The following is a 16,653-nucleotide window of genomic DNA, read 5'->3' on the forward strand; positions in this document are numbered from 1 at the left end:
ACACATAAGTCCATAGTCATGGGGATTCTGTTGTAAGGGGAGTAGATAGACAGTTCTGTGGCCGAAAACAGGACACCCGGATGATATGTTGCCTCCCAGGTGCTTGGGTCAGGGATGTCACCGATCGGCTGCAGAGCATTCTAAAAGGGGGAGGGTGAACAGCCAGTTGTCTTGGTGCATATAGGCACCAACGATAGAAGTAAAAAAATGAGATGAGGTCCTGAAAGCAGAATTCAGGGAGCTAGGAGAAAAGTTAAAGAGGTGGACCTCAAAGGTAGGATTACTACCAGTGCCACGTGCTAACCAGGGTAGAAATGAAAGAAAAGGCCGGATGAACACGTGGCTTGAGGGATGTTGTAGGAGGGAGGGGTTCAGATTTATGGGACATTGGGACGGGTCTGGGGAAGGTGGGACTATTACAAAAGGGACGGCCTACACCTGAACTAGACCAGAACCGATGTCCTTGGGGGAGTTTTTGCTACTGCTGTTGGGGAGGTTTTAAACTAATGTGGCAGGGGGCTGGGAACCAGAAGAGAAGACTAGTAGGCAGTGAGGTGGAAACTGGAGACTGTAAGGATCATGAAGATAGCATTACCAAGGGGAAGAGTAGGCAGAGAGAAGATGAATGCAAAGGAACGGGTGGCCTGAAATGCATCTACTTTAATGCAAGGAGTGGGTAAGGCAGATGAACGTAGGGTTTGGATTGGTGCCTGGAAATATGATATTATTGCCATCACAGAGACTTGGTTGAAGGAAGGACATGATCAGCAACTAAATGTTCCAGGATATAGATGCTTCAGACAGGACAGAGAGGGAAGTAAACATTCGTGGGGGGGGAGGTGGCGTTGGAATCGACTGAGACAAGGTGGGGGGGGGGGGGGGAAATGAGGAAACTGGAGAAATCCGAGTTCATCCCTTGTGGCTGGAGGGTTCCCAGGCAGAAGATGAGGCACTCTTCCCCCAACTGTCGTGTTGTTATGTTCTGGCGATGGAGGAGTCCAAGGACCTGCATGTCCTCGGTGGAGTGGGAGGGAGAGTTAAAGTTGAGCCACGGGGTGGTTGGGTTGGTTGGTCCGGGCGTTCCAGAGGTGTTCCCTGAAGCGTTCTGCAAGTAGGCGGCCTGTCTCCCCAATATAGAGGAGGCCACATCGGGTGTAGCGGATGCAACAGATGATGTGTGTGGAGGTGCAGGTGAATTTGTGGCGGATATGGAAGGATCCCTTGGGGCCTTGGAGAGAAGTAAGGGAGGAGGTGTGGGCGCAAGTTTTGCATTTCCTGCGATTGCAGGGGAAGGTGCCGGGAGTGGAGGTTGGGTTGGTGGGGGGTGTGGACCTGACGAGGGAGTCACGGAGGGAGTGGTCTTTGCGGAACGCTGATAGGGGAGGGGAGGGAAATATATCCCTGGTGGTGGGGTCCGTTTGGAGTTGGCAGAAATGACGGCGGATGATACGCTGTATATGGAGGTTGGTGGGGTGGTAGGTGAGAACCAGTGGGGTTCTGTCTTGGTGGCGGTTGGAGGGGCGGGGCTCAAGGGCGGAGGAGCGGGAAGTGGAGGAGATGCGGTGGAGGGCATCGTCGATCACGTCTGGGGGGAATCTGCGGTCCTTGAAGAAGGAGGCCATCTGGGCTGTACGGTATTGGAACTGGTCCTCCTGGGAGCAGATGCGGCGGAGACGAAGGAATTGGGAATATGGGATGGAGTTTTTACAGGGGGCAGGGTGGGAGGAGGTGTAGTCCAGGTAGCTGTGGGAGTCAGTTGGTTTATAGTAGATGTCTGTGTTGAGTCGGTCACCCGAGATAGAAATGGAAAGGTCTAGGAAGGGGAGGGAGGAGTCTGAGACAGTCCAGGTGAATTTGAGGTCGGGATGGAAGGTGTTGGTAAAGTTGATGAACTGTTCAACCTCCTCATGGGAGCACGAGGCAGCGCCGATACAGTCATCGATGTAGCGGAGGAAAAGGTGGGGGGTGGTGCCAGTGTAGTTGCGGAAGATGGACTGTTCCACATATCCTACGAAGAGACAGGCATAGCTGGGGCCCATGTGGGTGCCCATGGCAACTCCTTTAGTTTGGAGGAAGTGGGAGGATTGAAAAGAGAAGTTATTCAGGGTGAGGACCAGTTCAGTCAGTCGAAGGAGGGTGTCAGTGGAAGGGTACTGGTTGGTGTGGCGGGAAAGGAAGAAGCGGAGGGCTTTGAGTCCTTCGTGATGGGGGATGGAGGTGTACAGGGACTGGATGTCCATCGTGAAGATAAGGCGTTGGGGACCGAGGAAGCAAAAATCATGGAGGAGATGGAGGGCGTGGGTGGTGTCCCAAACGTAGGTGGGGAGTTCTTGGACTAAAGGGGACAGAACCGTGTCGAGGTATGCAGAGATGAGTTCGGTGAGGCAGGAGCAGGCTGAGACAGTGGGTTGGCCGGGACAGTCAGGTTTGTGGATTTTGGGCAGGAGGTAGAAACGGGTGGTGCAGGGTTGTGGGACTATGAGGTTGGAGGCGGTGGATGGGGAGCCATATTTGGACCTGGTCTTGGTGATTGAGCCTGACCAGGTTGTAAAAGTTGCAGTGGGGGATTTCTTTGGGAACAGTGGCCACAATTCTGTAAGGTTTAGAATACTTGTAAAGATGAGAGTGGTCCTAAGGGAAGGCCAATTGTATAAAAATTAGGCAGGAGCTGGGAAATGTGGATTGGGGGCAGCTATTTGAAGGGAAGTCCACATTTGAGATGTGGGAGGCTTTCAAAGATAGGTTAAAGATAATGCAGGATAGGCATGTCCCATTGAAAAGAAGTGATAGGATGACAGGAGAAATCATGCAACTAGCCAAGAGGAAAAGGAAAGCGTACATAAGGTCCAGGCAGCTAAGAACAGAACAGGCCCTGGAGGAATATCGGGAGAGTAGACCAATCTTAGGCAAGGAATCAAGCGGGCTAAAAGGGGTCATGAAATAACTTTAGTGAGCAGAATTAAGGAGAATCCCAAGGTCTTGTACTCATATATAAGCAGCAAGAGAGTAACTAGAGAAAGGATTGGGTCCACTAAAGGATAAGGAAGGAAGGTTGTGTGTCGAGCCTGAGAAAATGGGTGAGATTTTCAATGATTACTTTGCATCAGTGTCCACTGAGGAGAGGGACGTGATGAATGTTGAGATTGAAGTTTGTTTACTCTGGATCACGTTGACACAATGAGGGAAGATGTATTGGGTAGGCTAAAGGATATTAAGGTGGACAAATCCCTATCTCATGTTGTTGAGGGAGGTGGGAGAGAAAATAGCTGGGACCTTGACAGATATCTTTGTGGCATCTTTAAATACAGGTGAGGTGCCGGAGGACTGGAGGGTTGCTCACGTTGTTCCCTTGTACTAGAAGGGTAGTAGGGATATTCTGGGTAACGACAGACCAGTGAGCCCGACATCTGTGGTGGGAAGGTTGCTGGAGAAGATACTGAGGAATAGAATCTATTTATATTTGGAAAAGAATGAGCTCAGTGATAGGCAACATGGTTTTGTGTGGGGGAGATCGTGCCTTACCAACTTAATAGAGTTCTTTGAGGAAGTGACCAAGTTGATAGATGAAGGAAGGGCTGTTGATGTCATATACATGGACTTTAGTAAGGTGTTTGATAAGGTTCCCCATGGTAGACTAATGTAGAAAGTGAAGTCACATGGTGTGCAGGGTGGCAAAAGTGAGCACTGCAGATGTTAGAAACCAGTGTCTACATCAGAGTGGTGCTGGAAAAACACAGCAGGTCAGGCAGCATCCGAGGAGCAGGAAAATCGACATTTCGGGCAAAAGCCCTTCATCAGGAATAGAGACAAGAAGGCTCCAGAGTGGAGAGATAATGGGAGGGGGTGGGTGCTGGGCGCTGGGAAGAAGGTAGCAAAGAATACAATAGGTGAATGGGGGTGGGGATAGGGGTGATAGGTCAGAGGGGAGAGTGGAGTGGATAGGTGGGAAGGGAGATAGGCTGGTAGGACAGACCATGGGGACAGTGCTGAGTTGGAAGGTTGGAACTGGGGTAAGGTGGGGGGAGGGGAAATGAGGAAACTGGTGAAGTCTGCATCGATGCCCTGGGGTTTGAAATGTTCCAAGACGGAAGATGAAGGGGAACACTTCAACAAACGCCTCATCTTCCACCTCAGAATACTTCAATAAACGCACCTTCCTCCTAGGAACACTTCAACCCCAGGGCATCAATGAGGACTTCACCAGTTTCCTCATTTCCCCTTCCCCCACCTCACCCAGCTCCAACCTTCCAGCTCAGCACTGTCCCCATGACCTGTCCTACCTGCCAATCTTCCTTCCCACTATCCAATCCACTCTTCCCTCTGACCTATCACCTCCATCCCCACCCCCATTCACATATTTTACTCTTTGCTACCTCCTCTCCAGCACCCTCCCCCCCACCCATTTATCTCTCCACCCTGGAGGCACCCTGCCTCCATTCCTGACGAAGGGCTTTTGCTTCAAACATCGATTTTCCTGCTCCTCGGATGCTGCCTGACCTGCTGTGCTTTTCCAGCACACTCTAATCTAAACTCTGATTAGATTAGAGATGACCAGTGGTGTCCCACTGGGATCAGTGCTGGAGCCACTGTTGTTTGTAATATACATAAATGATCTGGAAGAGGGAATTGGTGATCTGATCAGTAAGTTTGCAGATGACATGAAGATTGGTGGAGGAGCAGAAAGCATAAGGGACTGTCAGAGAATACAGGAGGATATAGATAGACTGGAGAGTTGGGTGGAGAAGTGGCAGATGGAGTTCAATCCAGACAAATGTGAGATGATGCATTCAGGCAAGTCTAATTCTAGAGTGAACTACACTGTAAATGGAAGAGCCTTGGGAAAAATTGATGAGCAGAGAGATCTGGGAGTTCAGGTCCATTGTACCCTGAAGGTTGCTGCACAGGTGGGTAGAGTAGTCAGGAAGGTATATAGTATGCTTGCCTTCATTGGACGGGGTATTGAGTATAAGAGCTGGCAGGTCATGTTAAAATTGTACAAGGCATTGGTTTGGCCGCATTTAGAATATTGTGTACAGTTCTGGTCGCCACATTACCAAAAGGATGTGGATGTTTTGGAGAGGGTGCAGAGAAGGTTTACGAGGATGTTGCCTGGTATGGAAGGTGCTAGCTATGAAGAGAGGTTGAGTAGGTTAGGATTGTTTTCATTAAATAAAAGGAGATTGAGGGGAACCTGATTGAGGTCTACAAGATCATGAAGGGTATAGACAGGGTAGATAGATTTAAGCTTTTTCCCAGGGTGAAGGATTCAATAACGAGAGGTCACGCGTTCAAGGTGAGCGGAGAAAAGTTTAAGGGGGTTACATGTGACAAGTATTTTTTACAGAGGGTGGGGGGTGCCTGGAGCATGTTGCCAGCAGAGATAGCAAAGGCAGGCACAGTAGATTCATTTAAGGTGCGTCCGGACAGATGCATGGGTAGGTGGGGAGCAGAGGGATACAGATCCTTAGGGATTGGTTGATAGGTTTAGACAGTGGATTTGGATTGGCTCAGGCTTGGAGGGATGAAGGGCCTGTTCCTGAACTATACATTTTCTTTGTTCTTTGATTCCTAGCTCTGACAATTTATGTGGCTAGTCTAGTTTAGTTTATGGTCAATGGTATCTTCAAGCACGTGAATAGTGGAAGATTCTCTGATGGTAATGCTGTTAAATGGTAAGGGACAATGGTTAGATTCTGTCATGAATAAGACCGTCATTGCCTGGCATGTGTGTGGAGCAAGTATTACTTGACACTTGTCAGCCCAAAGTCTGTCAGCACTTGGAGAGAGAAACAGAGTTAACATTTTGAGTCTGTATGACTGTTTTTCAGAACAAAGCACTGTCTCTCTCTGTCTGTCCACAAATATTGCCAGAGCTGAAAATGTGTTGCTGGAAAAGTGCAGCAGGTCAGGCAGCATCCAAGGAGCAGGAGAATCGATGTTTCGGGCATGAGCCCTTCTTCAGGAATTCCTGAAGAAGGGCTCATGCCCGAAACATCGATTCTCCTACTGCCTTGGATGCTGCCTGACCTGCTGCGCTTTTCCAGCAACACATTTTCAGCTCTGATCTCCAGCATCTGCAGTCCTTACTTTCTCCACAAAGATTGCCAGACCTGCAAGTTCTCCAGCATTCTTTGTGTTAGTTTCAAAATTCCAGCATCAGCAGTATTTTGCCTTTAAACATAGACACCTGGACAAGGCCAGTTTCAGTGTCTGAGAAGTCACAAATGCTTTTATCAGCAAACATCCTCATTTCTGGCCTAATGATGGAGGGTACATCTGTGAAGCATCTGAAGATGGTTGGGCTCAGGACAGCAGGAGCTCCTGCAGAGATGTTCTGGAGCTGAGATGACTGACCTCCAACAACCACAATCATCTTCCCATGTGTCAGGTATGACTGCAACCAGCAGAGAGTTTGCCTCCTGATACACATCGATTCCAGTTTTACTGGAGTTCCTTGATGCCACACTCTGTCACATGCAGACAGTGTTTGACCTGATTGTGAGACAGTCTGTTTCATTTCAAGAAATACATATCCAAGTTATTTAATCAAACCACTTTATTCAGTAACAAGAGGAGCACACAGAGATTACACATAGAAACAGACCATTCAACTGAACCAGTCATTGTCAGTGTTTACCCTTCATTTGAGTAGAAAGCCCTCATCACATTTACCTCCTGCTCCCATATCCCTCTGTCTCCACCTTGGCTTTAATCTAAAATTATAATCTCAGTGACAGGAATCCCACACTCTACTTCTCCCCCAATGAATCCATCTCAGTGGCTTGACCTTCACCTCCTGGAATGTGTGATTCTACCTACCCTGACATACTGATGCAGAGTAAGGTTAAACTGTGGGAAAAATTGAGATCTAAGGAGAAGGTGGGAAGTGGGAGCCCTGGAGATTGCTCCACCATTCAATTGGAATCTTAACTCCACCGCAATCTCAATATTGCAAAAAGCCTAAAGAGAATGTAAGGGAATGAGAAAGGAAATGGCATGTAACAATACTGATGAGTAAATTGACAGAAAATAGAAAGAGGTGTTGGGAACATAAGAACAGAAAGAAGGAGACTTGTTAGAGGCCAGAAAAGAAAATGTTTGGAGGCAGAAGACATTGTCATGACTTTATTCTTTTCACAAAAAAACATGGACAATGCAGACTTTGTCATTAAGGAGGAGTTTAAATATTATGTGATAAATATAGCTGGAGATGAAACATTAATTAACATCTTTAGAAGTGGCTAAATCTCAAACTTCAGATTAAATGTGTCCCAGGCAGAGGCTCTGGCATCATTTTCAATTCTCTTAAAAACTAGTATGGTGCCAGAAGATTGGAGAAAGTTAATTTGATTTGTTATTTAAAAAATGGAGGAAAGAATTAGCCCTGTCAGGTCAATCTCAATGGTTCACAAGCCATCATTTAGAACATAGAACATAGAAAAATACAGTGCAGTACAGGCCCTTCGGCCCTCGATGTTGCACCGATCCAAGCCCACCTAACCTACACTAGCCCACTTTCTTCCATATGCCTATCCAATGCCCGTTTAAATGCCCATAAAGAGGGAGAGTCCACCACTGCTACTGGCAGGGCATTCCATGAACTCATGACTCGCTGAGTAAAGAATCTGCCCCTAACATCTGTCCTATACCTACCACCCCTTAATTTAAAGCTATGCCCCCTCATAATATCTGACTCCAGACGTGGAAAAAGATTCTCATGGTCAACCCTATCTAAACCCCTAATCATCTTGTATGCCTCTATCAAATCACCCCTAAACCTTCTTTTCTCCAATGAAAGCAGCCCCAAGTGCCTAAGCCTTTCCTCATACGATCTTCCTACCATACCAGGCAACATCCTGGTAAACCTCCTCTGCACCCGTTCCAGTGCCTCCACATCCTTCCTATAGTATGGCGACCAAAACTGCACACAATACTCCAGATGCGGACGCACCAGAGTCTTATACAACTGCAACATGACCTCAGGACTCCGGAACTCAATTCCTCTACCAATAAAAGCCAGTACGCCATATGCCTTCTTCACAGCACTATTTACCTGGGTGGCAACTTTCAGAGATCTGTGTACATGGACACCAAGATCCCTCTGCTCATCCACACTACCAAGTATCCGACCATTAGCCCAGTACCCCATATTCTTGTTACTCTTACCAAAGTGAATCACTTCACACTTACCTACATTGAACTCCATTTGCCACCTTTCTGCCCAGCTCTGCAGCTTATCTATATCCCGCTGTAACCTGCCACATCCTTCCTCACTGTCAACAACTCCACTGACTTTCGTATCATCCGCAAACTTGCTCACCCAACCTTCTAGCCCCTCCTCCAGGTCATTTATAAAAATGACAAACAGCAATGGTCCCAAAACAGATCCTTGTGGAACACCGCTAGTAACTGCACTCCAAGATGAACCTTTACCATCAACTACTACCCTCTGTCTTCTTCCAGCCAGCCAATTCTTAATCCAATCCTCCAACTCACCCTCAATGTCATACCTCCATATTTTTTGCAGTAGCCTACCATGGGGAACCTTATCGAATGCCTTGCTAAAATCCATATACACCACATCTACTGCTTTACCCTCGTCCACCTCCTTAGTCACCTTCTCAAAGAATTCAATAAGGTTTGTGAGGCACGACCTGCCCTTCACAAAACCATGCTGACTATCCTTGATCACATTATTCCTATCCAGATGTTCATAAATCCTATCCCTTACAATTCTCTCTAAGACTTTGCCCACAACAAAAGTGAGACTCACTGGCTTATAGTTACTAGGGTTATCCCTACTCCCCTTCTTGAACAAGGGAACCACATTTGCTATCCTCCAGTCTTATGGCACTATTCCTGTAGACAATGAGGACATAAAAATCAAGGCCAATGGCTCTGCAATCTCCTCCCTTGCTTCCCAGAGAATCCTAGGATAAATGCCATCAGGCCCAGGGGACTTATCTATTTTCACCCTTTCCAGAATTTCCAACACCTCTTCCCTACATACCTCAAAGCCATCCATTCTAATTAATTGTGACTCAATATTCACATCGGCAACAATGTCCTGTTCCTGGCTACCTTATAACTCTCAATCGCCCCAATTGAACCTTCACGCCTCATCTTTACATAGGCCGCCCTCTTCCCTTTAACAAGGGATTCCAATTCCTTATTAAACCACAGCTCCCTCACACGACCCTTTCCTCCCTGCCTGACAGGTACATACTTATCAAGGACACTCAATAGTTGCTCCTTGAACAATCTCCACATATCGATTGCACCCTTCCCTTGAAGCCTACTTTTCCAATCCACGCATCCTAAGTCATGCCTCACCGCATCATAATTTCCCTGTCCCCAGCTATAACTCTTGCCCTGCAGTGCACACTTATCCCTCTCCATCACTAGATTAAAAGTCACCGAATTGTGGTCACTGTCCCCGAAGTGCTCACCTACCTCCAATTCTAACACCTGGCCTGGTTCGTTACCCAGAACCAAATCTAGTATGGCCTCACCTCTTGTTGGCCTGTCTATTATTGTGTCAGGAAACCCTCCTGCACACATTGGACAAACACCGACCCATCTAACGTACTCAAGCTATAGCTTTCCCAGTCAATATCTGGAAAATTAAAGTCCCCCATAACAACCACCCTATTACTTTCACTCTTCTCCGAATGATTCTCGCAATCCTTTCTTCTACGTCTCTAGGACTATTAGGAGGCCTGTAGAAAACTCCTAACAGGGTGACCTCACCTTTCCTATTTCTAAGCTCAGCCCAAACTACCTCAGATGGCGAGTCTTCATCCATCGTCCTTTCCACTGCTGTAATACTATCTTTGACAAGCAATGCCACACCTCCCCCTCTTTTACCCCCATCTCTGACCCTACTAAAACATTTAAACCCTGGAACCTGCAACAGCCAATCTTGTCCCTGTTCTACCCATGTCTCTGTAATAGCCACAACATCGAAATCCCAGGTACCAACCCACGCTGCAAGTTCACCTACCTTATTTCGTATACTTCTCGCATTGAAGTATACACACTTCAAGCCACCTTCCTGTTTACAGGCACCCTCCTTCGAGATCGATGCCTTATTCCTAACCTCCCTACACTCCAGGTCCTGCACCCTAAAGCTACAGTCCAGGTTCCCATGCCCCTGCAGAGTTAGTTTAAACTCCCCCAAAGAGCACTAGCAAACCTCCCCCCAAGGATACTGGTGCCCCTCAGGTTCAGGTGTGGACCATCTTGTTTATAGAGGTCCCACCTTCCCCAGAAAGAACCCCAGTTGTCCAGAAACCGGAATCCCTCCCTCCTGCACCATCCCTGCGGCCACGCATTTAACTGCTCTCTCTCCCTATTCCTCGACTCTCTATCACGTGGCACGGGTAATAAACCAGAGACAACAACTCTGTTTGTTCTAACTCTGAGCTTCCAACCTAGCTCCCTGAAAGCCTGTCTCACATCCTCATCCCTCTTCCTACCTATATCGTTGGTGCCAATGTGGACCATGACTTCGGGCTGCTCCCCCTCCCCCTTAAGGACCCGGAAAACACGATCAGAGACATCACGTACCCTTGCACCTGGGAGGCAACATACCAATCGTGAGTCTCTCTCGCCCCCAGAAAACCGCCTATCTGTGCCCGAACTATCGAGTCCCCAATAACTATTGCTCTGCTCTTCTCCACCCTTCCCTTCTGAGCAACAGGGACAGGCTCCGTGCCAGAGGCCTGAACCCCATTGCTTACCTCTGGTAAGTTCCCCCCCCCCCCCCCCACAAGTATTCAAAACGGTATACTTGTTCTTGAGGGGAACGGCCGCAGGGGGTCCCTGCACTGGCTGCTTCCTCCTGGTCCCCCTCACTGTCACCCATCTGTCTGCAATCTTTGGAGTTACTGCTTCCCTAAAACTCTGGTCTATGACCCCCTCTGCCTCCCGAATGATCCTAAGTTCATCCAACTCCAGCTCCAGTTCCCTAACACGGGCTTGGAGGAGCTGGAGATGGGTGCACTTCCTGCAAGTGTAATCAGCAGGGATGACCATGGCATCCCTCACCTCAAACATGTTGCAAGAGGAACATTGCACTGCCTTCACTGCCATCCCTCTAAAAGTAACCTTTAAAAAAAAACTAGGTGTAAAGAATAGAACAAGCAAAATGCAGCACTTACCTTCTTCCCACAACGGGTCTTATTATTAGGTTAGAGGAGGAGGGCGGGTGGGAGACACTCCCTCTGTAGTGCCTCGGGTTCCTCTCCTGCACGCCTTTATAGGGAAGAAAACCCAACTTTCCCAGGTAAGCGTGCGCTACACCAGCTTCCGGGTCCACTCCGCGCTTTTTTTAAAAAAAACTTTCAAATTTAAACCGTTAAACAAACGTTACTGAGCCTTCAAGCAGCCACTGCCAAACAGCCCTTACCTGCTCCGCTGAGAGAGTGAGAGCAAAGGCACAGCTTGATCAAGGACAGTCATCACAATTTTATTTTAATAACTTTGTTTGGAGGGATTGGGGAGTGTAGTGAATTTGATGTAAACTCGTATTTTTTTATTCTGTAGTTTTGGTTATGGACTGAAATGGGAAAAAGAATGTCTTAAAAGGATGGTTTCAGGATTGTTCCCCTTTGCAGTCGGGAAGTCTGGTTACAGATGGAGCTGGAGCCAAGGAATGGCAACAAGCAGCTGATTTAGTCTGGGCAATGGTAACCCATTCTCAATGACAAAGGCCTTCTACCTGTGAACAACTCTGTGATTGGCTTCCATATAGCTGAACAGCTTGTGAGTGTGGACCTCTGTTAAAAGAAGGAATTGTCCATCTCTTGGCAGCAAAAAAAATCACCTCAAGTCTGAGAACAGACTATTTATTTCCTCTGCTCTGTTGCTGTAAACTGGCTTTTAACCAGTAAGTCAGAGACATTATAAACAACACTTCTGTTAAACTGTTTTGCCACTCTAAGCTTCCATGCACAACAATCAGTGTGTTTTGAGCTGATCCCAGCATTAATCTCTGGTTCCAGAAGTTGGTGGCACACACAAGCTTGGGAGATCGCATCAAAGAAAAATAAATTATGAGGAAAGCTGATTGTAAATGTGGGCACTTTGCTTTGTAAGCACTTCTGAAAGCAAGTGAAAGTACCTGGAGCAGGAAGTTCAACAATCCAGTGAACCATATGGACAGGGACCACTGAGCTGGCTTTTCAGTCCTTCCTTCTGCCCAGGACATGCATTTTTTTTCTATCTGTTTCTGCTGATCTGTATGTGTGGGTAGGGGGAATTTTAGAAGTGGATTAGTGTTTTTAACTAGTACAATTATATGTTGATTGTTCTTAATTGTTTATCAGTATCTATTAGAATCTATTTATAATAGACAATCATTGTTAAGCATAGAAACAAGATCCCTGCTTACTATCAATCTGGATCTAAGACAGGTAACTTGAGGAGTCTCACAAACTTGAATCTATATTTTTTGTGATGATGGGGAATAGTGGGGCTTGAGTTCCAGCATGTTACTGCAGTGAGTTGTAACAAAGGTATTTGACTAGACCTTACATGGCAGACTGATCAGGAAAGTAACTGCTGATGTGATCCAAAGCTGGCTCAGTGCAAGAAGCAAAGCTTAAAATCAATGAAGTTTTTTTTTCATATTGCTTCCAGTGAGGGTTCCGCAAGGCTCAGCATTTATTACACGAGTCAGTCATTTTAGTTCTGGTGGTTAATATATTTTTAGATGGTACAAAAATTAATTGTGCATTGTGAATGAGGTGCAGGGTAGCAGGGAGATGTCAATGGACAGGTCAGATAGGCAGGTAACAAATGGAATTCAACCCAGAGAAGTGTGAGGTAATGTTTGACTTCCCCAAATACAAGGTACAAAAAGAGTAGATGATGATTTCAGTACATATTGTTCAGAAAATTGAGAAGGAATGAAGGATTTTTTTTAATCAGCTCTGACCTAGTATGTAAGAGTTCAGAGGTTATGTTGTAACTGTATAAAACACTAGTTAAACCACACCTAAAATAATGAATACAGTTGTGATCATTGCATTACAGGTGGTATACAACTTCACAAGATGGAATGCAGAGATTTATGAAGATGTTACTAGGACTAGAGTGGAGAGCATCAGTGATGAGACAAATTCGGTACCGTAGGTTTGTCTTTTGAAGAACAGAGAAAGCTGAAGGAAGATTTAACTGAGGTGGATAAAATAATGGAGGACCTGGGCAGATTGGATAGGATGGGCCTATCACTGTTAAAGAAGGTACGGTGTGGACAGATGGCAATCATCTTACATGTATATATATAAAATACTCGGGAATGCACTTAACAAACAAAAAAAGGGCAACAAAGCTATGGACTGAGCGCTGGAAAGTGGAGTTAGACTTCGTAGTTTTTTTAAATTATTTCTTTCCAGGATGCGGACATCACTGGCTGAATCAGCATTTATTGCCCTTCCCTAGTTTCCCTTGAGAAATGCTCAGCATTATACATTGGGCCTAGCACTGCTACCTCACTACGCAAGCAACTCAGGTTCACTCCCAGCCTCAAGTGACTGTGTGGAGTTTGCACATTCCCGCTGTATCTGCATGGGTTTCCACTGAGTGCTCCAGTTTCCTCCCATAGTTCAATGATATGTCGGTTGAGTGCATTGGCCATGCTAAATTGCCCTTTAGTTTATAGGGATGTGCAAGCTGGATGGAATAGCCATAGTAAATGTGGGGTTCCAGAGATAGGGTGGGGTGCCATACAGAGGGCCGGGGAAAACTCAATGGGCTAAATGGTCTCTAGCCAAACTGTCTATGGGTGGTAGTGAGCTGCCTTCTTGAACTGCTACAGTCTATGTGCTGTAGATAAACCTACCGAGTCCTTAGGGATGGAGTTCCAGGATTATGATCCAGCTGCAGTGAAGGAATGGTGATATATTTCCAAGTCAGGATGGTGAGTGCTTGGAGGGGAACTTGCAGGGGGTGGTGTTCCCATGTATCTGCTGCACTTGTCCTTCTAGATGGTTTGGAAGATGGTGTCTGAGGATCTTTGGTGAATTTCTGCAGTGCATCATGCAGCAAGTACATACTGATACTACTGAGTGTCAGCAATAGAGGGAGTGGATGCCTGTGAATATGGTGCTAATCAAGCGACTGATTGTCCTGACTGGTGTTCAATGTCTTTAGGGTTTTTGGAGCTGCACTCATTCAGGCACGTGGGGAGTATTCCATCCCACTCCTGACTTGTGCCTTTTAGCATGTGGACAGGTTTTGGGGAGAGAGAAGGTGAGTTACTCTCACATAGTTCCTAGCAACTAACCTGCCCTTTTTGACAGACACAGACATGATAGCTTAAACAACTGACTAATAACCTGTCAGTTGTGTTTATTTGTATGTAACTCCATTCACAATTTCGTATTCATATTTAACAAAATACTATCAATCTTGGTGTTGCAAGTTCTAATTGAATTTCAACAGTTCTTCGGAAAAGTGAGTCCAGACTTATGCTCCCCTTTGTGCGAAGCAGTGCTATCTTAATAGGCTAGCTGCTCTGGATACCCCCACTACTGAGATTAGTGTGTTTCCATCTATACTTTGACATTCTTTGATAGTCTTGATATATAGATTAGAATCCAACTGTTAGCTGCAGACAAAATATCAAATCTACCAAGTGACTCTGTATAGCCGATTCCCAACCCCAGTCCATCTCACCCAACAGGTCTAGCTGAACCTTGCCCTGTCCTGTCTCAGCAAGTACAGCATGGAGCTTGGCTACATCTTCACCTGCACTTACAACCATTCCAAGCATTCTCATTTACAACAGCCATTGGGATATTTGTGCAGTAATCTTATACACTGTGACCTTGCTGAAACACAGCTCTCATACGAGGTACACCCCTCTGATTGGAATACAGCAATGCTCAGTATCACTCCATTTGTACCAGATTGTTAATGTTGTGACTATTTTCAAGAGGTAAATCAACATACATTCAAAAATAGATGTAGTTCAACAGGAGAATGAAATCTGTAAGGATGGAATGATTTGCTATGCACCCTGCATCAACAATCAGTTTTGTTGAAGTTCAGGGTATTTTGGACAAAGGGATTATATCTCATTCTTTGTGCAAGATAGCCTGAAAATAGAATACAGTGGGTTTGGAAGCATTGGGAATGCTGAAAGAGTCAGGGAATTGGATTTGGGAAGCATTGGGAATGCTGAAAGAATCAGAGAGGTTAGTTGGGAAGCATGGGGAATGCTGAGGGGGTAAGGGAAGTGAATTTGGGAAGCATGGGGATTATTGAGGGGAATCAGGCTAGTGGGTTTGGGAAACATAGAGAATGGTAAGGGAGTTAAATTTTACTTGTCCTTTGAGTCCACGGGAACTGTTGGAATTGGGAAGAAAAATCCCAACAACCAACGTTTCCCAAAGACATCCTGAAGATTAACACCCCACGGAGTGCAGCGTACTGCAGGCATCCCTTTCTTCAGATGGTACCAGGTACGACCTCGAGCCACCAGGAGGATCTGTTGGCAGCAGAACCCAGCACAGGTGAGTCCAATTCCCAGCCAGATGTACAACATTAACACGAGGAATAGCTGAAACGATGGGATCATACTGAAGAAGAAGTGGAAGAAGGAGAGGGGCAGGAGAGTGAGGAAGGTGAGGGGATTCTCGAAGGAGAGATGATATTCCACGCTCAGGTATGCTACACCCACCACCAAGGAATAGAGACAGACGATTGAGGTGTACCAGCCAAACATCAAGAAGTAACGCATGTTTCTGTTCCCAATGCAGTTTGCAGTGAAGAAGCAATGATGGTCCCTCCGCAGGATAACTTTGCTGCATAACTTACAGAAGTGGCTGCCGGGTTGCAAGGCTTCGCTCCCATCGAGGTTGCTGGTGGATTGAAGGCTCTCAGATGGATACCACAGGATCAAGAAGTAGTTTCCCAAAACATTTACTGAGATGTAGAGAAAGAAAATGAAGTGGCAGCCATAGTACGACCATGGCCGTCTGAAGTCATCAGCAAAGATAGTGGGAATGAAGACGAAACTCTGAAGGATCATTGTGGTGATGGAAACTCCGAGAAAGTACGAGGGAGCTATTGTGTTCAAGATTCTCAGCTTCAGCATCTTAGAACATTCCTTCCTGCAAAAGGAAACAATTACAACAATTGAAGGGACACAGCACGGAGTTAAAAATTAGATCAACACAGTTTCTAAACTGATACTGGAAGTCTTTAATGTCAGGAAAGATTAAGACAAGCTCAGTCAAAGCAGACTTTACATTTCTTGAGGCTTTAGATAGAAAGCCCATAGAAAGCTATAAAACTGTTTTGAAGAAGGGTCATAGGAGCCAAAACATTAGCTCTGATTTCTCTCCACAGATGCTGCCAGACCTGCTGAGTTTTTCTAGCGGTTGCTGATTTTATCCCTGCTTTTATATTCCATTCCCATAGCAATAAACAACAAGATTTGTCTTCCAAATCACTCGCTGTTCCTGCAAACTAATCTTTTGTGATTTATGTACTCTGAAATCTTGATCCTGTTGTACCTCAGAGTTCTGCAAACTCTCTCGATTTTGCCTCATCCCACCTGGAAAGTGCACTGATACCCAAGCCCCACTATTGCATGGGTCATCACAAAAGTTAAAGGTTTAATAAAATTACTCAAAGTTCCCA

General features: G+C 46.1%; 1 protein-coding gene across 1 annotated transcript; it reads right to left on the reverse strand.

Moving 5' to 3' along the window:
• Positions 1-15,328: 15,328 nt before the first annotated feature.
• zdhhc22 (zinc finger DHHC-type palmitoyltransferase 22) lies at positions 15,329-16,105 on the reverse strand. Its single transcript, XM_060829022.1, has one exon. It carries the CDS (start codon positions 16,103-16,105, stop codon positions 15,329-15,331), a length of 777 nt encoding a protein of 258 aa, XP_060685005.1.
• Positions 16,106-16,653: the final 548 nt, after the last annotated feature.

Source organism: Hemiscyllium ocellatum, chromosome 8, assembly GCF_020745735.1.
Source record: "Hemiscyllium ocellatum isolate sHemOce1 chromosome 8, sHemOce1.pat.X.cur, whole genome shotgun sequence".
In the NCBI taxonomy this organism is placed as follows: domain Eukaryota; kingdom Metazoa; phylum Chordata; class Chondrichthyes; order Orectolobiformes; family Hemiscylliidae; genus Hemiscyllium; species Hemiscyllium ocellatum.